The following is a 23664-nucleotide window of genomic DNA, read 5'->3' as shown; positions in this document are numbered from 1 at the left end:
GAGATTCTACCGCACTATTATATAGATAGTAAAAGTAGTTCACCGGATTGCTACGACACGATTGGACATTTCGTTGGAAACCACGTTGTTCGACATTCCGTAAATGAGTACGAGTTACGGAAATCGCACGGGACATACAAAATCTTTCCCATTAATTATCTGCTCCATGCCAATTTTTAAACTTTCTCATTCATCGAAATTAAAGATTGTAAAAAAAGAAAAGAAAAAAGAATTCGTTCCTTTCATACGTCGTTTGTTCAAAAATTAATACGAACGATTTTAAGATATAAATGAGAACGAGAAAAAAAAATATTTGTAAAATTGTTAAATTTGAAAATTTATCGCTTTTACATTGATATGCGTAACACTATTCATAGCAACGATACATACATACATATATATATATATATATATCGAACGATAATTAAATTCTATATTGATCATAATCAAGTTTCAGTAACGATGTTTATGAAATTTTGAGAAGCATAAGTGAAAAAATTGGAAAAAGATTCAAGGATCGATCATTGAATTCACGTTCACGATGCGATGCGGCATAGTGGAGCTTCGTTTCGGGTAATTTTGTTGAGTGAAATTCTTATCGTTGAAAATTATCTTGCCGGCACTCGATCGAGAATAGGTCCGTCGAAATGAGAATGAACGCACGAGTGCGCTCGTAAGGGGTTAAGCTATTGTTTCACCAAAAAGTACTGCAGTTTTACGCGTCGTTTGCAACATCGCAATGGAATTCTGCCAAGTTCGGTTCTGTATATAACAGTTACGGCATTATTCTCTGTGATTAAAGAATGAGAAGCATACTACACGTCGAGCGGATTAACGAACATTAAAGGATTAAAATTGGATGGCTCTTTGTTCTTTTTCTTTTTCCTTTTTTTGTAAACGAACGAGCAACACGTTTGTTATTCGCATTGTTCGTTTCATGATTTTCTAAAAGGGTACATAAATTATTCCTTTTTATAACATCATCATTTAATAATATCGTTTACATTAAACCACGATTATTTTTTTCCTCGGCATTTATTTATAAATTAACTTCGCCTATATCTTACCCGAAAAAAGTTATTTTATAAATCATTTAGTGTATCGTCGGTCTAGATAACATATACGTTTGATAGATATATATATATATATATATATATATATATATATATATATACACGGTTAACGAATATAAATTACTTACCTTGAATATCTACTTAGTTTGTATTTCATTGTTTTCGCACATTTATGTAAAATTGATTATACATCAAAATCGAACGATCTGAATTATCTTACGGATATATATAAACATTTCGACGTGACTATGATTTTGGCAAATCAAGGCACAATACATACAAACACATAGATATGCTCGTAGAGTATGAACGTCCTTCGAAGAGGTCAGAATATTCTTCTTTGATTCTTCAATTGGCTTTACAACGGAACAGTATTCTACTTAATTCATCACGACCCACGAAAGCACTCAATGCAATATCTTTCTTTATTTTTCTTTTTCTCTTTTGTTAATTTTTAATGAAGTTTCAAAGAATCCTCAATCTGATTACAATGAAAAAGTATTGAAATGAAAAGGCGAGAGTATTTTAAAAAAGTTTCTTGCCATTTCACTGAATAAGAAAATCGTTACAGTGAAATCGTATGAACTTATTTTCATCACGTTTAAAGAATTTACATAATATTCAGAGCATTTTAGCTGCAATATGCTCTGTTTATATTACGACAGACAATTTGAAGAATTCAGGTAGAAATATTAGAATCCTGGAAACGCTTGCTTTCAACTTTTGTGATAATAATCCAAGGTTAAAATTTCAATCATTTCCGAGAAAAATTTTAATCACATCCCGATGAAACCCTATCGAGATGAGACTCTTTCTTATTTCTTTTGTTTTCCTTTCCTTTTTTTTTTTTCTTTTTTTTTTTTTTTTTTTTTAAGGTATCAAAAATATGCTTAGAAAAACATTAATTTATAAAAACGATTCGAAATTTATTCGGAAGTGTGTCAAACAAACTCGGAGAAGTTATTTAAGCTTCAGGATTTCAAAGTTCATATTGAATATGTTCACAGCTCTGCATTGGATCAATAATCAGCGTTTTCTCTATTGTTAACATACTTTCCAAAAGCACTCCGGCTAGAGACAGACCGACTAACTATAAATATGCGCAGTCTAAGTCATTTATTGGTCCATGACACGCTTTCGATTTCTTATTTTTATACATTTTCTTATTTGAAAAATTAATAAAACTTCAGGCAGAACGTTTATAGATAGCTTTCGTCAATTTGCACGAGTATTAAAATAATAATAAATTCGTGCGATAACCATAAATAAATTTGACAAGAAAAATACCGATAATTTATAATCATTCATCTTCGATATCCGAAAAAATTTCTTACGTGACCAGGATACATAACGAATAATTTTAATTCCATTTAAATTCATCTTTATCCTTATTTTCGCTCTATGATTTTCATTATTTTCCTTAATTTGTAACATCAATGTCAGGTCTCTAAAGCGAATTTTCCACGATGTAATTTCATTGCGGATAAAGTGCGCCACGACCGCGTTAACGTTTACAAAGATACGACAAAGATACGATTAACTACTACGAGCAAAGCATCCGAGTTTTCTCATTTATAATTAGCGCTTCGTTTCGCTAGTTGAACTATCCACAGTCTATATTGTACAATTTCTTTTTTTTTTTTCTTTTTTTTTTTTTTTTTTTTTTTTTTTTTTTTTTTTTTCCTTTCATCCGTCATCCCTATGATCGCTCCAATAACGAATAATCGAATCTTTACCGGAAAACGCTTGAATGTTTCATCTAAAGGGAGGAAATGCGGAAAAAATGCGACGATTTTCGTTTCAAATCAATGCCTCTGCCGTGATCGCAGATGATTCGAAATACGTTTGAACATTGAGTGCTTCGTCGAAAATGACTCATAAACTGGAAACAAATAACAAACGGATTCACGCTCTGAAGTATTTCGATGGCATTGATATTATTTCGAAAGTATTCGCTATGAAACTTGATGCTACATATACCATCGTTATAACTTGTGCTACCTGATACAATTAATTCCGACGTTTGTTCCGTCGAATCGAAACTCCGATCCAGCGAACAGATCTAACAAAGCTATATAGATAGACGAAACGGTAACAATTAATTGCCAAGAGAGTTCATGTGACCCATAGGGACCAGGGATATTTCAAAAATATCTCTGACAGTGATGTCGATAAAAAAAAAAAAAAAAGGAAGGAAAAAAAGAGAAAAAAATATAATAATCAAGAGAAAAAAGCACGAGGTATAATATAAATAAATTCGTACTCTTATGCGTGCTTTTAAACAATATATGTACGTCGCTGCGAGATAAAGATTTCTCGTCGGCATCGTCGACGAGACGATAAAAAGGGACGATAATAATTTTTCTACTCAAAGGCACGAGCGCTATGCAAGTTTAGGATGAAATTCGCATAGCTTTCGTATTGTTACGAGAGCACGTCAAAGGTTCCCTTTAAAACATACCCAATGTCTAAAATCAATTTACCAGGTATGAAGATATCTAAAAAATTCTTTTGACCTTATCACCATACAACGAGCCACCTTATCGTTCGGGTCTGATCCCGAACAATTTCCAATGTCAGTCATAGTTCGGTAACGAAATATCGGACACACATTTTGCCTTCGGCATTGTTTTTATCGATTAAAAAAGAAAAAAAAAAATAAATATATCCTGTATGTCGAAAATACAACGGAGATACGCTAGCTGGGAATCTACCTCTGTAAAATTCACGGAAAAGTCACAATTTTCTGGATTTTCATCTCAGCGATGTTCACTTGCAAATATAAATGCAAATATGACTGCACGCGAAAAAAGAAGCACGACCGTGTAAAATATTCGAGGTTTCTCTCCCTGTTATCATAACGCTATTTCGGTCGGTACGTGGGAAACATTGTTTCAATTTTTATCAAAGAGAAAAATAAAAGAGAACTTATTTCAAAGCATCGTCGGATACGTTATTCCGTCTAAGAGTTTATAATACGCGATAAATCTACTCAACAGCATGTATATAATACTTTAAAACCAATCGCGTTTTGTAACTTTATATTCGTTTATGTTTGCATTTTTTCCATGTGGAATTGTACTTTCCTCTAAAAAAAAAAAAGGAAAATAAAAAAAACTAAATAAATAAATAAACACGAAATAAGTTAAATTTATACGATACATTTAAGCTTAAATTTAAATCCAACGAAACTAGTGTAGTAGCTTAAAAGCAGCTTAAGTTTTCGGTGAGTTAAGAGTATGGCGAGGGTGCGAACTTCGAAGTAAATTTCAGTTAAGAACCATATCTCCTAATGGAAAAGCTTCGACGTTGGCTCGTAATACCTAATCGCGGATCACGTGGCACACCCGTACACGCACACGCGCGCGCGTATATGTACACGTATACACATATATACAAGAAAACACGTAATCACGATCGACGTTTCATTACCGTTAACAATTAAGCCTCACCATCGTTACCGTCGCTTCTTTTAAATTGAAATCCCGATTTATAATGAACATAAGATAAGAGGAAAAAAGATATTTACTGTAATAAACTTAAAAAAAATTCTCTTACTATTATCATACAATGTAACACGATATAAACGTGCATTTTTACATAAATATAACATTTTTATTAGGGAAGGTGCATCGAAAGTTCTAATATAAGATATGACAGATAATCAAGGTTTCATTGTAGAATGAATGTTGTCTAGATAAAGAAGTGTTCATATTGATACAAAGACGGATTTTGTCTCGGCTGATGGAAGAGGGTTTTGTTCTTGCCATGTATTCATATGTAATCATGTGCACAGTGAACCGCAAATGCAACCTGTACTGCTTTCTCCTAGACTGAAAATGTCCGCCGCGGGATGTGCCACGTCTCAGCTCGTTTACGAATAACTAAGAGGGAACGAGAAACGGAATCCTGCATCTGTAACGATCATCTTTCTACTCCGTACAAAGCTTTTTCCATAAAGCCGCTAAGTTTCCTCCTTTTCCATTCTTTTTTTTTTTTCTTTCTTTCTTTTTCATTTTTTTACGTATTATATATATACATATATAATACACATACACACACACACACACACACACACGCCCGCGCGTGTATTTTTATATTAAACATACGAGCCATAAAAAGCTTCATTCCATGTGGTTGAAATACGCGTAGGAAGGAAGAATTAATTAATGCCGATGAACTTCCGTCACGGTAAAGTGATAATACGTGTTATGATAAGATTGTTGAAAATTTTGGTCCGAGAAAAAGAAAAACTGATAGAGCTTAACGCGAGTCGAATTTAAATGCTAATCTGATATATTCGATAAGGATATAAATGTGAATTATTTAAATTGGATGAGTTGAGTTATTACCATAATTAAATTTTCAGAAAGTTATCGCGAATCGTTACAAGAAAATGTATTGAGTTACGCATATACCGTCCATAAAGCGGTTCGTATTATGATGATTAAGCGGTAAAATTGAAGATAACGTTTCTACGATATCTCCTCTCGAAACAACCTTTTTCATACCCTAACAAAAGATTGAAAATCAACGAGTCTATCGAGAACGTAGTGAAAATAATGCATTTCCGCTGGAGAAAAAAAAAAAAAAAAGAAAAAGAGAACTCTCGTACAAATACCACAAAATCTTGACGGGCGATCGTTTATTTTATCATCGGCGATAACGTCTAGAAAATGATAGACCATTTCATTAGAATATTTTCCTTATGTTTTTATTTTTCTCTCTTTTTCTCGTAGAATGATTCTGCAAGATGTCTTATCGACTACATACCTACATATATTATACCGTACCTTTCCCCTTTACCACATTAGCACGAAATCGAAATGAGCCGCGAATCATAAATCTATGCTTGCAAAAAAAAAAAAAAAAGAAGAAAAAGCGAGGTTCGAGGAAATCTATGACAAAACCGTTTAAATCGAGATCAATCATTGTCTCGATTTAAGATGATACATAACACGCCTGACCAAAACATTATTATCACGATAATTTAGAATAGAACAATCAGAGCACGTGCCCTCATCCTAAATGTGTGCCAGGTGCATTGTCCCGAATCTAATCCATCGGTACGCTCTATTCCAACTGGAAACAAGGTCAATTCTTTGATTCTTTGAACGTAGAAAACTATCGAGAACAATTAAATCGTCGAATCATTTTTCACAAACTAATTTTCAAAATAAAATAAAATTCATTTCTCATAACTTTATATGGAATTGAAAGTACGGATCGACTGATTCGAAATAGATGGATTTATTGACATTATTCAGGTAAATATCGAAAGAAACGTTTAATCCTAACAGACAAAACCAGACAACTCTTGCCTTTATATTGATCAATGTTATCGTGCCTGTGGTCGCTGCGACCGATCGCTCACCATCATTTACTCTCTTTCTAACAAACATGCTGCCAACAAATTCAATTGTAACATAACACTAATACTGTTCCGTATTTACTGTTAGTTACGAATTTTCTATAAAGTATAAAATATAAATACAATATAAGTGTAATATTTTTCGTATTCAAAGATTGTAAATTTTTTAAATTTTTATAAATACAAAAAAAATATTTTAATTCAAACTTTTTTAATAACTTTTATATAATATTTTAAAAGCTTAACTTAAATTTATGTTTTAATTAAACATGAAATCCATTAGAGCTATTTGGAAATTAAACTTGCTTCTCATTCTATATACGTGCAAAGAACAAAGCGATATGAATGTTTGTTTGGAACTAGAATGGTGGTACAAAATCAATATTCATACCTCAAATGACATTTTCATCTGTGGTTATTATTGTTACATATAAACAGCATACTAGTTGGTAAAGATAGCCATAATATAAACTATTGATACAATACATATGTATATATTATATTATATATATTATATATATTATATATTATATATATATATATATAAATTATATACTATATCTATTAATGATGCTATGTTTAAACATCATCTATATATTAGCACTTATTTTAGCAATATTCTAATTGATCTTGTAAAGAATATTTTCTTCTTAATATATAAACAGTAAAACTTAGTCTATAAACATTTCATATAAGTCATTGTTTTTCATTAACTTAGAGAACTTACAATGTCAAAAATTTAATTGAAAGATGAAATTGAATTTTCAATACATATAAAGTAAATGAGAAAGTACCGTAGCTGAACAGAAAATACAATTTTAATTACAGGTTGCCAGATGGATTAACTTAACACATTGTTCATAACAAATACAAGTACAATTTCTATTGCAAAGAGAATTCATTAACTCACAATAAGTTTATTGATATATAATAATATTTTAGATTGCAAAGAATGATGTTGCTGCTTCATAAGGAAAGGAATATCAAAGATTTTCTTTCTTAAAGCTGAAAATCATTATTATGAAAAGGAAATTAATACATTTCCTTACGTTTTAAGTATTCAGAAGATACTTATGTTTAGTATACATTATACTTGTTACAAATTTCTCATAAATCTGTCTACAAAACTTTAAGTCAAATAATAGATTAATACCTCTCATTATTATAAGAATCCATAAAGTACATATAAATATAAAAATAACCTAAAAAAATGATTTATCTTTAAGAACAATTCAAGCTTGTGCTTTAGACTTTTTAGATGGATAATGTATTAATTTCAATAGAACAGCTGTCAAAGAAATAATAAGCGAACTATCGACTTCGGCCATAATCACGCTCGTTGACGATTATTATACAGAATGCCAATCGATCACGCGGTATTGTAAACATATACGCGAATGTGACATAACGATCTAATTGTCAACGAATCAAGGTAATATAAAAATTGTCACGTAAAGAAACGTCGACTATTTTTATCTCGTAGATTATTAAAGGAGCTAGAATATTACAATACCTTCTTGACTTGAAAGTGCTCGGATCTTAGATTTTCAACGATCTCCTGGTCCGACTTAGCTGGCTGAGGAATCGACGAACGGAAACCGTCGAGTACCCCTTTGATCGTGAACTTCTTCATCTCGAGCTGATGGTGACACCTTGGACGATCACATGTGCAGCCAACGTACGTACAACGCGCTAAGTCTCTTCGTGTTACGAGCTCGTAGCCTTAACCGGAACTTGCACGACTTACGAGAGAAAAAAAGAAAAGAAAAAGGATTCGCACGATAAAAAGAAATCGATTTTTTGGTCCGTTTTTTTTTTTTTTATATATATATTCCTTCTCTATCTCTTGTCATTAGAGAAAGAGAAGCGAATAAAATCCTGATGACGGATCTTTTCTCTTGTGACGTTGCTCGACTTCTCTTTCTCCCTCTCTATCTTCGTCTACTTGTCTTTCTCGTTCCCTTTCTCTCCTTCCCACTCTTTCTCTCTCTCTCTCTCTCTCTCTTTCACACTCTCTCCCACCCTCTCCCTCTCTGTCTATCGTTCTGTCTACTTTTCTCTTGTTCCCACTCCTTCTCCCACCACTCTATCTATCTATCTCTTCCCTCTCTCTCTCTCTCTCTCTCTCTCTCTCTCTCCCTCTCTCTCTCTCTCTTTCGCTTCTTCACCCGCCGGATACTGCTACCAAGAAAGAAATCTTTTTTACATTTTGACAGAACGATGAACGTGCGTCGATTTTCGAGAGAAGATGATCAAGAATATCGGTAAAGTCGCAGTCGACGTAACTAACACGACGTGAAATAGGTACGTTCACGAATCGTCCTTTAAGCCCGTTAACAGATGATATTTTACGAACGCGCTGCGTCGACGGGAATTGTTTTCCTAGTTGACAGCAATGCAGTGTTGTTTAAGCGTGCCAGGATCAATAACTGGCAACAGCCTCATGTGGACTTTCGCACGACCGCGAACGTAGTGTACAGCGCAAACGCTGTACGAAACGTTATGTCCCGTTCTATCGTATACTCTTATCTTCTTCCCTCTCTCTTTCTCTTTTAGCCATTTCTTCGACGTCATTTTCCACCTTTCGCGTCGCTGTTGCTTAGCGCGTAAGAAACGTGCTTCAAAAACAGCAGTATCGCATTGGTCGAAATTAAAGAAACGAATTGTAAAATTATCCAATAAATATTTTCATATTAATTCTTTCACTTTTCTTCCATACGAGAGAATCTTAAATCCGTTTATGTTTCACGTCAACGTTACGCATTTTGTTATAGGTTTCAAAAATTCTAAATACTCACACGTAATATGAATTTTTTTAAGGGTAATCCTCAATGTACGTGTTAAAATACGCTCAATACAAGTGCTCATTTATTTCATTCGTTAAATGTAAATCGTTGAAAATCTCGCTATGCCTACGTTACGATTGGCTGAAAACTTTCTTTTTCGTTTACAATAAAACTGATGATGTAATTCAAATAGTTACTATCATTCTTTGAAAATAATTATTTTGTATTGATTTTTAATTAAAAAAATTAAAAAATTTTAATTATTTTAGATTGTTCAATTATAAAGAGTTGTAAAAAATTTAATGAAATATAAAAACAAAATAGATGAAGATTTATTTATGAATATTTACATTTTTTATTTTTTGTTTTTCTAATATTTTAAATGTCACGGATTGTATACATAAAATATACAAACTTCCGTATGTATATATATCAATTTTTTATCGAAATACTTCTTTTTTATTTGTAATAAAGGCAATGAAAGTGACCAACTAATTATATTCAGTTCGAATCATAGTAATCAAAAATAGATATCGCAAAAATATTCTTTTCACTTAATCAAGATGAAGTGATTATGCAACAAATGTTATTTTTAAAACAACGTAAAATGAAACAATATAGTAATATGATATATTTTCAATTCTTTCAAATAAACAAAAGTTTATATGCTGTGTATATAATGTTTATACTTCAACAATTGTATTTATTAAATCAGTATTAATAATTAAATAGGAATTAATCCATTAAATGTATAAATGTTGTCTAACAAAAGGTATGAACATTTTTTTCATTTTTATAAATTCATTTTAAATTACTTATCGCTAAAATCTACTTTGTTCTACTTTTGTAGCGACACAGTACGCCGTGCGGTATGTTTATAGATACATTATTCAGAAATGGAAATAAATTACGACGAGGATGTATCTCAAAATCCATTTTTAGAAAAACTTAGGAATTTTTACGAACCTACTTTACGATTAGCCGCACACGAAGGTTGGATTGTGTGCGTTCCTCGTTGTGGTACCTTTACAAAAGATATTTTGTACAAAGAAGATGTAGAAGAACATATTTTGATACCAGATTATGACATGTCTAAAACTTCATTTCGTTCTTTAAGCAATAAGAATGTGAAGCTTCTAAATAGAATATTAACTGTAAATTATGAAACACCAAACTCATATCCCTTACGTTTGCTTTTCGAAGAGACATTTTATAACGAAGATTCATGGAAGTATCGAATATGGTAAATACAACTATTTTTTAATACAATTATTATATTACTATGTTAATAGAAAATTTCCATAAAATGTAAGTGGAATTTCTTTTATACAAATATATAATTTAACATACATGTATGTTTTGCAGGTGCATAGAATGTCCTATAAATTGTGAAACGCTATCATCACATAATCATCTGACTATCATAACGAATCATCAAGATGCTATAAATTTACTTTGGTCTGAACTTGATGAAAAAGCCTATACAGCTTTAGAAGCGAATTTAAAAGAATTTCAAAAAATATATTTAAATATAGAAAAACCATCGTTAGAAACATTGAAGAATTCTGTCTTTCAATTATACTCAAATTCCATTGAAATGATACTGAAGGATAAGAAATTTAATGATACAAGTATTACTTCCACATATCTCATTCAAAATATAAAAATTGCAGTTGAAACATATATATTACATACATTAAGAAAAATTCTTCCAAAATCAATATCTATTTATATGGCTAATGATGATGCTAATTTGAATAAAATAATAAGAAATTTAACCGATTTGAAATTTGATGATTTAGGAATACATTTAGATCTGTATACTAATATTCACAGAGGAAAATTAGAATTATCACATATAGTTTGTTACATGACAGTCTTAGAAAAACTTGATTGCCTCAGAAGAAGTATTCGTTATATATCTCAAGGAGTATCTTCTATTTCATCAGATGATTTATTACCTATACTAGTATACCTTGTCATCAAAACTAGTTTATCAAATTGGATAGCACAAATAACTTTCATAAAACATTTTCGTTTCTCAGCAAATAGCATTAATGAAGCGGATGAACTTGCTTATCTAACAACATCTTTAGAAGCAGCAGTAGAATATATAAAATCTGGTGCATTAATGGAAAAAAATAGAATGAATCATATTTCTGATTCAGAACAAAAACATGAAAAAAATGAAAGTGATAAACGCACATCTATAGATTATTTATTTACATGCATAATAAAAGGTGATTTATCAGAAGTGGAAAATTTATTATCATCTGACATTATCAACTTGTATAATCAAATTCCTTTATGTCACCCATTGTGTACTTGTGAATCTTGTGAAGTATCTTTAGCTAAAAATCGTCTTTTAAATCGACCAACAATATCCTCAAAGAACGAACATGGTTCTACAGCCCTTCATATAGCAAGCTTTTATGGAAAAGTAAATATTGTGGATTATCTTTTAAATCATGGAGCTGACACAAACGTAACTGATAATGATTCGTTCACGCCTCTTCATTGTGCGTTAATGAAAGGCCATCAAAATATTGTATTACTACTTTTACATGCAAATGCAAATCCTATAATAGTGGATAATTATGGAAATACAGCATTACATATAGCTTCTGATCGTGGACATGAAGGTTGTGTGAAAGCTCTGCTTTACTTTGCAGAACATACAAATTTATTGCTTAATGTTAATTCTTCTAATATTGATGGTGATACACCTCTGCATCGTGCATCTAAATGGGGATATTTAGGTATCATAGAAGTTCTTCTAGAATATGGAGCAAATTGCAAAGTTAAAAATAAATGGGGTCAAACATCTTTTGATGTTGCACAAAGTGAACGAGTAACAATATTATTGCAACATATCACGTCAAATGTTGTAATTCCTTGCACAGTAAAAGTTCATAATCCATTACCAATTTTACAATTGTCTCCAAAAACTGAAAGTAAATTAAAATCCAAATGTTCTCCTGACATCCATATTACTTTACAAATTAATAAATTATTCGCTGCAATTAGCGAGGGCGATATACACTTAGCAAATTATTATCTTGGATGGAGTAATCAGAATAAACAAATGACAGTACGATCAGATCTTTGTCATCCATTATGTTACTGTGAACGGTGTGCTCCAATACATGAATATTCGGAAAAAAGAAACAAAATACCAACAATCATTTTTAATTCTTATAATAATAATGGCGATACAATTTTGCATGTTGCGTCTACCGTTGGATCTTTAGAAATAATTCAATTACTTTTAGATGCAGGAGCAGACGTTAATGTAACAACGAAATTTGAAGGTCGCACTCCATTACATTTAGCTTGTTTAGCTAATAAAATACAAGCGGTAAAAATAATTTTAGATTGTGCTGCATGCAATATAAATGCCAAAGATTTGAATGGGGATACTCCTCTTCATTTAGCAACTAGAAATATTGATACAAAAATCATGGAATTACTAATCCGAAGTGGTGCTAACGTGAACATTCGTAATTTACAAAATGTAACGCCACGTTTAGAGCTCGAAAAACAAATGTCTAAAGAAGTTGCAAATAGAATATTAAAATGTAATTCTTTAGAATATCCAGGTCATTATTTTTCAGGAATTGATTGATTGATAAATAATGGAAGTACCGTCATTATGAATTGATCGATTTAACTAAAGTGATTAGATGTCATATCTATAAATATTATTAGACATTTTTTTTCTATCAATATACCGTCTATACATTTTATTTTTATATATTTACATTGTGTACATATTTTGAAAATATAAATCGCGTAAAAATGGTTAGTAATATCATTTTATTTTTATTTTTAAAAAATAAAAATAAATATATTACTTTACAATTTTATTATTATTTTGCCAACTTTGAGGAATCATATTGTTTGCGCACCATTATTCTAAAGGTATTACATCCTAAGTTATGTGTAGCAAGTGCCTTTTAACATAATATTACTTGAATTAAGTACTTGTATGTTTAGCGTACTATATAAAATTTATTCGCAAAGTAAACGTTCCATCACTGCATTTCATAACATTTTGTTTGTACTTTTTCTTCGTTCGCCAAAGTTTGTTACGTATAAATTCATAATTTAATTATATTAATTTTGATAAAAATGTTAAATTGTATAAATTATTAATAATTATTAATAATCAAGCTCGACTTGTTGAAACAAATGCTTTTTTGTACTATTTTTCTATTTCTACAAATAATTAGTAATTATTTTCGTCATGGTTTCATAAATTAACATTATTGTTATATATAGAATTATTATAAAATTGTTTTGGACAAAAGATCACAGAGATACTAAGGCATTTTAAGGATCATTTTAATGATCATTAAAGATTTAGAAATTCCATTTAAAATTGTATAACTTTACGCTTTGAACCGTAAATAAAGATAAATGATTAATAACAATGAGAAATCTTCTTTTCATAAAAAGATTAGATACTCCTGCCATAAATAATATAATCTTTATATAATCTGTTATCAACTAAAAACAGCTATGCAATTATAAATTGTTAATCGTAAATTTACGCCAACATTTACTTAACGATACAATATTCATACCATATTTTTTTCACTAATATGTACACGCCGTTTACTCAATAATAATATGTAAATTATACAATTTTATGACTGTACAAAAGAATTTCAATGAAAAAAAGGACAACTTATTCTTATACATCCTGTCCAATCATATCAAATCGCACAAGTCAATTTATATTTTTATGTGCATATGTGTATGTTTTGTATATAGATTAAAGGTGATTAAGATACTAGTAATAGTTCGTTATGACTACGAAAGAGATGTGCACTGATCTGTGGTCTGCATGGAAATGCGATGCACGAAGTAATCATGGGACCAATTTATGTTTGTTTTTATTTAAGATTAAAACGCCTTATGTCGATAATTATACATTCTCGTTACAGTTGTGCGAACATTTCAATATTTGGACAAACCACCACGCGGACGCTATTGTTTTTGTTATTAGTTATATGCACCTTATTATATCTATAAAATCATAAAAATCTACATAATAATAAACTATCCGTAATATAATTTTAAGAGAAAAAGCTTAATATTTTTCTTATATCTTTTATTAAGATATAAAAATTTGTTTGCTCCCAGCATTATTATTATCACTAAGTCTTTGTAAAAATTGACAAAATTTGTAATAATTTCCAATTGTTTTGTATTATGATCAGTCTCTCCATCTATATATATATATATATATATATATATATATATATATATAGATAGATAGATAGATAGATATTTCTAACTGATAACAGAATACCTAACTTGGCGGTAATATCCATGTCGACGGTTCGATAATTCTTTTTCTTTCTTGTTTCCTCCTATGTCCGCGATATCTATTTCTATTTGGACTCCAATCAATATCTCTTTCTTGTATTTTATTTACTGATATAGAAATTAATTGATTTTCTTGTGTTTCATTGTTTTCCATCTCGTTAGGATTAACAAAATTATATTGTATATGGTAATAATGTTTTAAACTTGATTCGTTACGAAACTTTTGCATTGTAATCCAAACGTGACATAATAAACACGGAAATCTAGTAAGCCAATAATCCGTAAATTTGTCAGGAACTTCACCTAAGCTTTCTTGTGCAGCTGGCGTTAATTCCCTATAATGATGTTTCTGAAAGAATCAGTCAAGAAATTATATTATACTTTTATTATTATTATCTTTTATTCATTAAATATGATTTGTTACTTTCGTGTACCTTATTTCGTAATGCTCTTAACAAATCTCTTACACTTTCACCTCGATAACTTCTATACTTTCGAAGATCTATTGCAACTTCATGGTCAATATGCATTCTCCAATCACCTCTTACAACTCGTTTATTACCATTTTCAAGAGCTAACAATGCTGGACTATCGGGTTGATCCTTTTCAACACGATCGCTGATATCCTAAAATACGAATGAAATGTAATGTAATACATATATATATATATATTTATATTATAATTCTATTATATAGATCTATTATTATAGCAATAACTTTACATACTTGAAAGAAACCAAGTACTTGATTAGGTTCCCAAAATAATGGATGATTATAGATTGCCAAAGCTGGTGGTCGTTTTGACGGATCTTCAGAAATCATTGCCTTTATAAGATTCAATGCTAATTCTTTATCATTTTGTGATATTCCTTGTAGCGCTGTCAAGTTACTTTCACCGCCTATATAAGATATTAGCACTGAATTGATCGTATGAATATTTCAATTAATTATATGCAAACAAATTATTACAAAGTATGTTGGCTTGTCTTCTCAAGGGATCACCAAATGGATGTTTTCCATCAGAAAGTACATAATAGAAAACACAACCAAGAGAAAAAATATCAACAGCACATGTTGTTCTTTCTCCATTTAGCATCTCTGGTGCTATCCAACCATCTGTTCCAGTTACACCAGAACGTCGCGAGAATGATACACGACCAAGCTGTAACTTTTTGCAAAGACCAAAATCTGATATCATCGCTCTGACTTCACCCCGCGGTCCAGGAACTGATAGAAGGACATTATGTGGCTTGATATCTCTGTGAACTATGAATATATAGTAAGTATAACTAAACGTCATGGAGGTGTTGGTAAACATCAAAGTAAAAATTACCGATATCTAAAAAATGTAAATGCTCAAGTCCTGATGTAGCCTGCCGTAATATATTTTTCACAGATATCTTTTCTCTGTTGTATCTCCCTGCTACATAATCTTGTAAGGTAGCTTCTGCTAATTCTAGAGCAATATATCTAAACATTCTATCATGTTCAGTGCAGAAATATCGTACAACGTTAGGATGTTCATCCGATTCTCTAAGTAATGCTACTTCACGATCAGCAAATGTGAAACAATCTGGTAATAGTCGTTTAACGGCTACGGAACGGCCATCGAATTCACCTCTAATACAATTATAATTATCAGAAATGACAAGAGTTATCCATAAAGAGATAAAAGATTAAAAAATATAATTCTATACCTACTTATATACAAATGTTCCCTCGCATCCTTTACCCAACACTTCACTAGTATTAAAAGTAATCTTTCCCACCCTTACCAGACCTTCTCCCATATCTTCAAGAATAACAATGTTATTACGTTTACCATTACTGCTTGTACGACTGTTCTCACGTGAACCCTGGATAAATTACTTATATTTAAATTAATATGGATACACTGTCATTTTCATAATAATTAAAAGTTATTGTAAAGTCATGAATTTTATCGTTTCCAAAAAATAATATATAACAGCGTTTCTTGATCTTTTTGGTTGAAATTGGGCCAATTCTCGATCTTTTTGGTTGAATATGGGCCTTGCGGCCCAATATATTTGTAATGATATCGCGATCTAAATGATTATTTTTAAGAACTTGATAAACTAGAGTCACTGTATATTGTTTTAAAGATACAGTGCTCAATATTGGGCCACGATCCATAGCTTGAGGAACATTGATATATAACAATCGATGTTTATATATATAACGTAATATCGCACCTGTGACATCTGTTGAAATTCTTTAAACTGTGCATTGAAATACCAAAACATTGTAACTATACATCCAACAAGAATAATAAGTGCTAATTTCAATCCTTTGTTCTCTTGTTGATTAAGCCATTTTTTACTCGCCCTATAGCTTTCAGTTAAAATTTTATACCAATTTCCCTCTTGCATTGTATTACCAATTACTGGTGTATTATCAGCTAATGTAATTGGTAAATTTGTTGATGTTGAATTCAAAGATGATATTTCTGCTTGAATTACATCAGACCGTCCAGTAATTTGAAGTGGTTGATGTTTAGACTTATATTCTGCTGGTACCTTGTAATGACCTGATATGTTTAGAAAATTTCATCAATATAATAATGAAATTCTTTGTATACATTCATTATAAATAATATTATATAATCAAAATATTTTTCTTCGTGATTATAATTAAGCATATTACCTAATGTGATAATACTTCTTTCTCTTGTGATACTTTGATATCCATCATGAGTAGTATGGATATTTGCAATCACTACATGATCTCCAGGTAAGGGAACTCTATTATCATTTTTATGAATCTGTGCAATTGTTAATGGTCCTTCCAGCAACAAATATTCTGCTTTACTTGATATAGTTGCAGTTGTTGAATCAACTAAAGATGGTAAAGCATAAAGCCCATATCTATGTTGTCCAATGTATAATGTAGGGCTAAAAAACATAAAATAAATTTGATATAATAATATATACATATTTAATATAAAAAATTTTAAAGATTACTCACAACAACTGAATATCAGTTGGTTTTGTTACAAAGTGTCCTAATAAATTATCTAATGTTCCTTCTGCGACACTTGTAAATGGTAGAGTTAATAAGCCATCCTGAGTGACTGTATATATTGCTATAACTGGACTTTCTAAATCTAATTGCCATAGAATTGTGCCTTGTCTTCTATCCAAAGTTACAACTCGACCCGTTGAACTTGTAGTAAAATGTATTAGATCTGAAAAATATGTGTTATAATTATTATAAACATTTCAATTATATCAAATTCTTATTATTATTATCTCATAATTATTAATAACCATAATTTTCGTTTCCATCGTTTTCCATTTTTGTTGCTGAATAATCATAAAATGTCACATTCCATTTTCTATCTTTTTGTTTACTATCCACCATTATGATATTGTATTCTGTGCGTCCAATAAAAATAACATCTTGCATTTCTACAGGACACGTATTACCTGCTTTATCAAAACCTAAAACTTGTTCTCTTCTACCTGTTCTAGGATCGACTGTAAACCATGTATCAATTTTTCTGCCAGTATATAATATACCATCGCTACTACGACAAGGACTATTAGCTACCAATTGTGGAATAGTAAATGGTAGTTTTTTAAGAGCTTCAGAATCTGTTCCAAATAAATATAATGATCCATCCTTTGGATCTGGTAGAAACATAGGCCTATAAGTAAAATTTCCCATTAATGTTTATATAAAATATCTAAAATCTGTCAAAATACATGTCATTACAGTATATAAAACAATTTATAATTTAAAATTAAAAATTACTTACATTGTAGTTTTAGGAAAATCAGTAGGTACTTTGACAAGTGGTTCTATAATAAATTAAGAAAAGAATATCAAGAGACTTGAAAATATATTAATATATTTTACATGGTATTTTATTATGTAATACCGTCATTTTGTTTCCACCGTATTTCTCCAGATCTTTGACCAACTCCTACTAATGCACCACCAAGAGTAGAAAAAATAATAAGAGGATCATCTTGTTCACAAGTAAGTCCTGTATTGTGATTCTACATACAGAAGATTAGATATTACATTATCTTTATTTTTTATTAAAAGAATTCTAAATATTAGAGATTAAAAAAGAAATTAACATAAACTTCTAAATAAATTTGAATTGTTTAACGTCATCAGATTAATGTTGAATATAATTCTGATAAGAAAAATTGTATTACAACAAATAGTTATTTTACATTATATATTTACGCAATAAATTGTTTAAATATTATATATGCATATATATATATATATATATGTATATATAATATATATATATATATATATATATACTTACAAAAAACAGATAAAACTGTTCATTTTTATATACTGTGCATATTTATATATACATACACACCTCTTGCACTTGATGCGAAGCAATACCAGGGAAGATCGTTATAGTAATAAAACATAAGAGTATGATGACACGTCTGTACGCCATATCAAAATTGGCTCTTTAGTTTTTGAGTAAAATCTAGGTTATGTCCGACTCTTTCGGGAATATAAATTTTACAAAATATCGTAACCACCTCCATGCAATAACAATAAAAGGAGAGACACATTGATTGTCCATCAAAGAATCTATTAAGAAGCTTTAGTCTCTAGATATAAGCTCACAATGTCGATATTTTCTAATATCACTGACACGACGGTAAAAAAAAAATAATATCATTTGACTTTGAACAATATTTATTACCCTCTCGTAATCTGTCATCATTCTGTCATTATTCTGCAGTTCGTTAAAAAGAAATTATTTTTTGTTAAAAAACTGCGTACATTTTTACAATATATATGTAATGATTTGTTGTCAGAATAAATCCACCTCTTTTGCAAAACTAGCAACAAGTAGCACTAGGATCAAAGCGCGCGTCCACGTATTGATATTTAAAATTCGATATAAAAAGTAGGAGTTAAAGATGATGACTAATGCATTTTTAACTCTTTTTTTTTCGCATATAATATTACAAATATTTAATTTTAGTTAATTAATTTTAGGTGAAGATAAGAAATACGATGACAAATAATTCGTTGAAATTGTATCATTTAATATAATTTTAATATCATGAGATTATCGGTAATGTGGAAAAATTATATTTATAGTGCATTTTTAGATATAGTGTTTATGTAGATATATAAATTGGTAATAAAACAAAGCGGAATATTATTTAAACCAATGGTATATTATATTGAAGGCACTCAATATAAATTATTATCATATTTCACTGTTAAGTACGCAGTACCCGATAAGGTGAAGCGTTATAATACATAAATTCACATAAAAAACATACGACAAAAGTACGAGAAAATTATTTAATATTCTGGAAGACATTTTGTTTTATAAATGTATATATAATGTTCGTTAAAGATATACGTTAATTAAAATAATTATTATTGAATTTTTACACTTGTTTTGCATAATATTTATTTTATATCTTAATCATATGTATATATATATATATACATCAGAGATGTGTAAACATTTCGCCAAAGGAAAAATAATTCTTCGACTGTTATCATTCGATTGGCCTTACTCGAGTATGCTTACTCTTCCAGTATTTTCAAACGATATAATTCAAATGAATATACATACGAATATTTTATTTGTAAGCAAAATATAGTAAATCGTGGCATAACAATGTAATAATTGTAAACAAACGTTCGGGAATTCTGGGTCGATTAGGAATTTCGATATAATGAGAACGAAAATCCTATAAAGAGAAAAAATAGAAAGAGTGGGGATAAGAGGCAATTAGTTTTGCCGGTCAATTCAGTTATTTCTTATACATACATGGCTAATATTAAATATTGTAGCATATTTAAAATATTTATTAATCTTTGATTGATATTATATGATAATTTTAGGTTGCATATAAATATTTTATTCAAAGGGTAATTATAAGTAAAAATTAAACATATGTAGTATTTTAAGTTTTCGTTAACCTAAAATATCAACTGTAATACATTAATTCTACAATTTAATGGTATACAAAACGTTCATTAATAAATTGTATTGATGTAAACAAATACTACAAATTTCAAATTAATACGATTTTTATTGTCAAAATTAAATTTGTTAAAACCCCAAAATTAAATTGTAGATAACCTCATCTGCAATAATCTTTTTTACATATGTTACATTACAGACTATTTTCCATAATATTACAAGAAGATTACTAAAAAGCTGAATCAAAATGAAAGACATAGGAGGTACAGTAAAAACAACTTTCCGAGAAACATTTACATTAGTTCAAAAAGATATTCTACGGTGGTTTCCCGGTCATATGGAAAAAGGTTTAAAGCAAATGGAACAACGTTTGAAGAATGTTGATTGTATAGTAGAAGTACATGATGCTAGAGTACCGATTTCAGGACGTCAAGCAGATTTTCGTCAAACTTTAACTGGTTTAAAACCGCATATTTTTGTATTAAATAAGATTGATTTAGCTGACTTAAAATATAAGCAGCAAATAGAATCTACCCTAAAGAATGAAGGATTATCTCACATACTTTTTACTAATTTTAAAAATCAGGAATGCAAGGGCATGAGAAAAATATTACCTTTGGCTAAAAAATTAATATCGAATTCTGAACGATATAATAGAAATAATGAAGAATCTTTTGCAATGATGGTCATTGGTATACCTAATGTAGGAAAATCTTCTTTAATCAATCGTTTAAGAAATACTTACTTAAGAAAATCAAAAGCTACAAAAGAAGGGCCTATAGCAGGAGTGACACGTTCCGTATTAACTCGTATAAAAATATCTGAAAATCCAGATTTTTTTTTATTAGACACTCCAGGTATCTTAGCACCTCATGTGAAAGATATATATACTGGTCTCAAATTAGCTTTGATTGGTTGTTTACAAGATCATTTGGTAGGACACATAACAGTTGCTGATTTTCTTCTTTTTTGTTTAAATAAATATGGAAAATATGAGTATGTTGAAAAATTAAATTTACCTGAGCCAAATGATAATATCATTTATGTTCTTACATTTATTGCTGCAAAGCTAGGAAAAACTCTAAAATTACGTGATTACAATAATAAATACGTTGTTAAACCTGATTTTCAAGTTGCTGCCATGTATTTTATTAATATGTTTAGAAATGGAGAATTTGGTCCTATTTGTTTAGATGATGATAAATTATCTAATAAAGGATAAATTAATAACTCAGGATAAATTAATCTAATACATACATCACATATTTAAAATTACAATTTACATAACTAGTTGAATAAATTAGAAAGTTTTTGTATTATTGTAACTTTAAATTCTGCATTTTTATCATTTAGCAAAACTTATTTTTTCCATATAAATTGTATCATGTTGATTGATTTAAATAATTATAATAAATAATATATACTTATTAACTATTTAATATTTTCAGCATTACGCATTATCATGCGCGTAATGATAAATTTCACTAACATAACCATTTTTTGTAACAAACCAGTACTATATATATGAGGTGGTAATAATTTTTATTTTATATTACAAAGAAATAATATAAAATAAAATAATCACCTATTGGAGGTAATTTTTTTTTTTAATAGATTACGATATAAAATAAATTACAATTTTAAATAATTAATTTTTATAAGAACAATATAGATATCATATCACTTCTTTATTACAAAATGTATAATGAAAAAGACGAAACCAATATAATATTTTTTTCTTATGATATATTTTGTTTATAAAGATTTAATATTTTTTAAAAGGATATATATTAATTTTTTTAATATTTTATACACAATATATATCAAAATTTAATATATATAATACATCGTATCTTTCCAATTAACTGTCTTGAAAGTACTGTTACTTTCACCTTCAGTAGAAAGAAACCTACTTATAAAAGTTCCTATATTTTTACGAGTCGATATTTCGAGAAGAACGACGTACAAATCTTGTAATTGTTATTAATTTATACATTATTAGTTAATACATTTTTTTTGTTATAACTATTAATTTATAATATAATATAACAAGGATAGGAATTCTGCGGTATTTTTAAAACTTTGAAACTTAAAGTGTATAACGGTAAAAACTTCTACACTTGTTTGTAGTGAAAATGTTTGCGAGAGTTACTTTTTATCCGACGTTATTATATAATATTTTGATGGAAAAAATAACGTCTAGAAATTGGTATGATAGAATTGATGAAACTGTAATTTTGGGTGCACTGCCTTTTCGAACTATGACAAAAAAGGTATCTCATTTTATTATTTTATTTTTATTTTATTTTATTTTATTTTATTTAATATTTATTTCAACAAATCTTTTATTTGTTTACATGTCATGCTGCAGTTAGTTGAAAAAGAAAATGTGAAAGCAGTAATTTCTATGAATGAAGATTACGAGTTAGCCTTATTATCTAATTCAGAAAAGGTGCAAGCAATTAATATAGATTTATATTAAATTATTATGTTCGTGTGTAATATATTTTTATTAAAAATGATTATTTTTTTGATATTGGTATTAGGACTGGAAGAAGTACAATGTGGAATTTTTACAATTATCAACAACAGATATTTTTGAAGCACCTTGCCAAAAAAAGTTAAAAATAGGTGTAGATTTTATAAATAAATTTCATTGTACAAATAGAACATTAAAAAATGACAATCACAGTAATGATACCAGAGAAATGGGAACAGTTTATGTTCATTGCAAAGCAGGCAGGACACGTAGTGCAACACTTGTTGGATGTTATTTAATGATGGTTAGATATGTGATAAGTCTATATTTATTACAAAAATATAAATTTATTCAAATATAAACTTTCTTTTTTAACAAAAAAATTCATCCCCAGAAAAATGGTTGGATTCCTGAAGAAGCAGTGGATTATATGAAAAGTAAAAGACAACATATATTACTTCACAGAGTCCAATGGCATGCATTAAGACTTTTTTATGAAACACATATTCAAAATCATAGACAATAAACATTAAAATTTAATTATGTATAATATACAGAAAAATAATTTAATAAAAAATAATATTCAAAATGTAAATACAAAAAGTAATCACCTGATATTTTAATAATAAATTTAAATATTTATATAATATTTCATACATATAAAATTT

The 23664-nt window shown here is 29.2% G+C and overlaps 5 protein-coding genes across 25 annotated transcripts in view; 3 read left to right on the top strand and 2 right to left on the bottom strand.

Annotated features, from left to right (window-relative positions):
* Positions 1 to 8993, bottom strand: part of LOC124948767 (syntaxin-binding protein 5) — a 50178-nt gene extending 41185 nt beyond the window's left edge. For 5 of the 20 annotated variants that reach the window (XM_047492904.1, XM_047492907.1, XM_047492906.1 and 2 more), the window contains exon 1: positions 7958 to 8981. In XM_047492904.1, coding sequence (XP_047348860.1) covers positions 7958 to 8077 — 120 coding nt within the window. In that variant the 5' untranslated portion in view covers positions 8078 to 8981. Of the gene's footprint in view, positions 1 to 7957 lie in introns of all 20 variants that reach the window. The other 15 variants (XM_047492901.1, XM_047492900.1, XM_047492902.1 and 12 more) reach the window with 10 other exon arrangements.
* Positions 8994 to 9940: 947 nt separating this feature from the next.
* LOC124948956 (ankyrin repeat domain-containing protein 27-like) lies at positions 9941 to 14940 on the top strand. The gene is made up of 3 exons (XM_047493332.1): positions 9941 to 10002; positions 10081 to 10473; positions 10596 to 14940. Exons 2-3 carry the CDS (start codon positions 10127 to 10129, stop codon positions 12853 to 12855), a joined length of 2607 nt encoding a protein of 868 aa, XP_047349288.1. The 5' UTR covers positions 9941 to 10002; positions 10081 to 10126; the 3' UTR covers positions 12856 to 14940.
* On the bottom strand, positions 13701 to 19465 carry LOC124948955 (serine/threonine-protein kinase/endoribonuclease IRE1). Its single transcript, XM_047493331.1, has 13 exons — positions 18931 to 19465; positions 18466 to 18586; positions 18343 to 18385; positions 17852 to 18231; positions 17550 to 17769; positions 17229 to 17476; positions 16778 to 17112; positions 16266 to 16420; positions 15898 to 16184; positions 15534 to 15830; positions 15291 to 15463; positions 14999 to 15190; positions 13701 to 14913 (listed from the first exon to the last, which is right to left on the bottom strand). Exons 1-13 carry the CDS (start codon positions 19012 to 19014, stop codon positions 14548 to 14550), a joined length of 2901 nt encoding a protein of 966 aa, XP_047349287.1. The 5' UTR covers positions 19015 to 19465; the 3' UTR covers positions 13701 to 14547.
* A 941-nt stretch (positions 19466 to 20406) lies between these two features.
* Positions 20407 to 23640, top strand: LOC124948959 (phosphatidylglycerophosphatase and protein-tyrosine phosphatase 1). Of its 2 annotated transcripts, none has more exons than XM_047493335.1 (6): positions 20407 to 20462; positions 20717 to 20780; positions 22648 to 22790; positions 22889 to 22969; positions 23064 to 23300; positions 23391 to 23640. In XM_047493335.1, exons 2-6 carry the CDS (start codon positions 20765 to 20767, stop codon positions 23520 to 23522), a joined length of 609 nt encoding a protein of 202 aa, XP_047349291.1. In that variant the 5' UTR covers positions 20407 to 20462; positions 20717 to 20764; the 3' UTR covers positions 23523 to 23640. The 2 variants fall into 2 exon arrangements, with proteins under 2 accessions (XP_047349291.1, XP_047349292.1); XM_047493336.1 differs by lacking the exon at positions 20407 to 20462 and adding an exon at positions 21966 to 22111.
* Positions 20765 to 21947, top strand: LOC124948958 (mitochondrial GTPase 1). Its single transcript, XM_047493334.1, has one exon. It carries the CDS (start codon positions 20765 to 20767, stop codon positions 21737 to 21739), a length of 975 nt encoding a protein of 324 aa, XP_047349290.1. The 3' UTR covers positions 21740 to 21947.
* Positions 23641 to 23664: the final 24 nt, after the last annotated feature.

This window comes from Vespa velutina, chromosome 4, assembly GCF_912470025.1.
Source record: "Vespa velutina chromosome 4, iVesVel2.1, whole genome shotgun sequence".
Classification (NCBI taxonomy): domain Eukaryota; kingdom Metazoa; phylum Arthropoda; class Insecta; order Hymenoptera; family Vespidae; genus Vespa; species Vespa velutina.
Note: the sequence above shows the minus strand (reverse complement) of the source record. Positions and strands in the feature narration are given on the sequence as shown.

What these genes read in the sequence shown, in the direction of transcription:
- LOC124948958 (XM_047493334.1), top strand. Translation starts at nt 20,765, where the DNA reads ATGAAAGACATAGGAGGTACAGTAAAAACAACTTTCCGAGAAACATTT.
- LOC124948956 (XM_047493332.1), top strand. Translation starts at nt 10,127, where the DNA reads ATGGAAATAAATTACGACGAGGATGTATCTCAAAATCCATTTTTAGAA. An exon ending in TCATGGAAGTATCGAATATG is followed by an intron (nt 10,474 to 10,595) that starts GTAAATACAACT and finishes TATGTTTTGCAG; the next exon opens with GTGCATAGAATGTCCTATAA.
- LOC124948955 (XM_047493331.1), bottom strand. Translation starts at nt 19,014, where the DNA reads ATGGCGTACAGACGTGTCATCATACTCTTATGTTTTATTACTATAACG. An exon ending in GATTTTCCTAAAACTACAAT is followed by an intron (nt 18,232 to 18,342) that starts GTAAGTAATTTT and finishes TTTTACTTATAG; the next exon opens with GCCTATGTTTCTACCAGATC. An exon ending in AATTTCAACAGATGTCACAG is followed by an intron (nt 16,421 to 16,777) that starts GTGCGATATTAC and finishes TAATTTATCCAG; the next exon opens with GGTTCACGTGAGAACAGTCG.
- LOC124948959 (XM_047493335.1), top strand. An exon ending in TTCGAACTATGACAAAAAAG is followed by an intron (nt 22,791 to 22,888) that starts GTATCTCATTTT and finishes GTCATGCTGCAG; the next exon opens with TTAGTTGAAAAAGAAAATGT. An exon ending in TATTATCTAATTCAGAAAAG is followed by an intron (nt 22,970 to 23,063) that starts GTGCAAGCAATT and finishes TATTGGTATTAG; the next exon opens with GACTGGAAGAAGTACAATGT.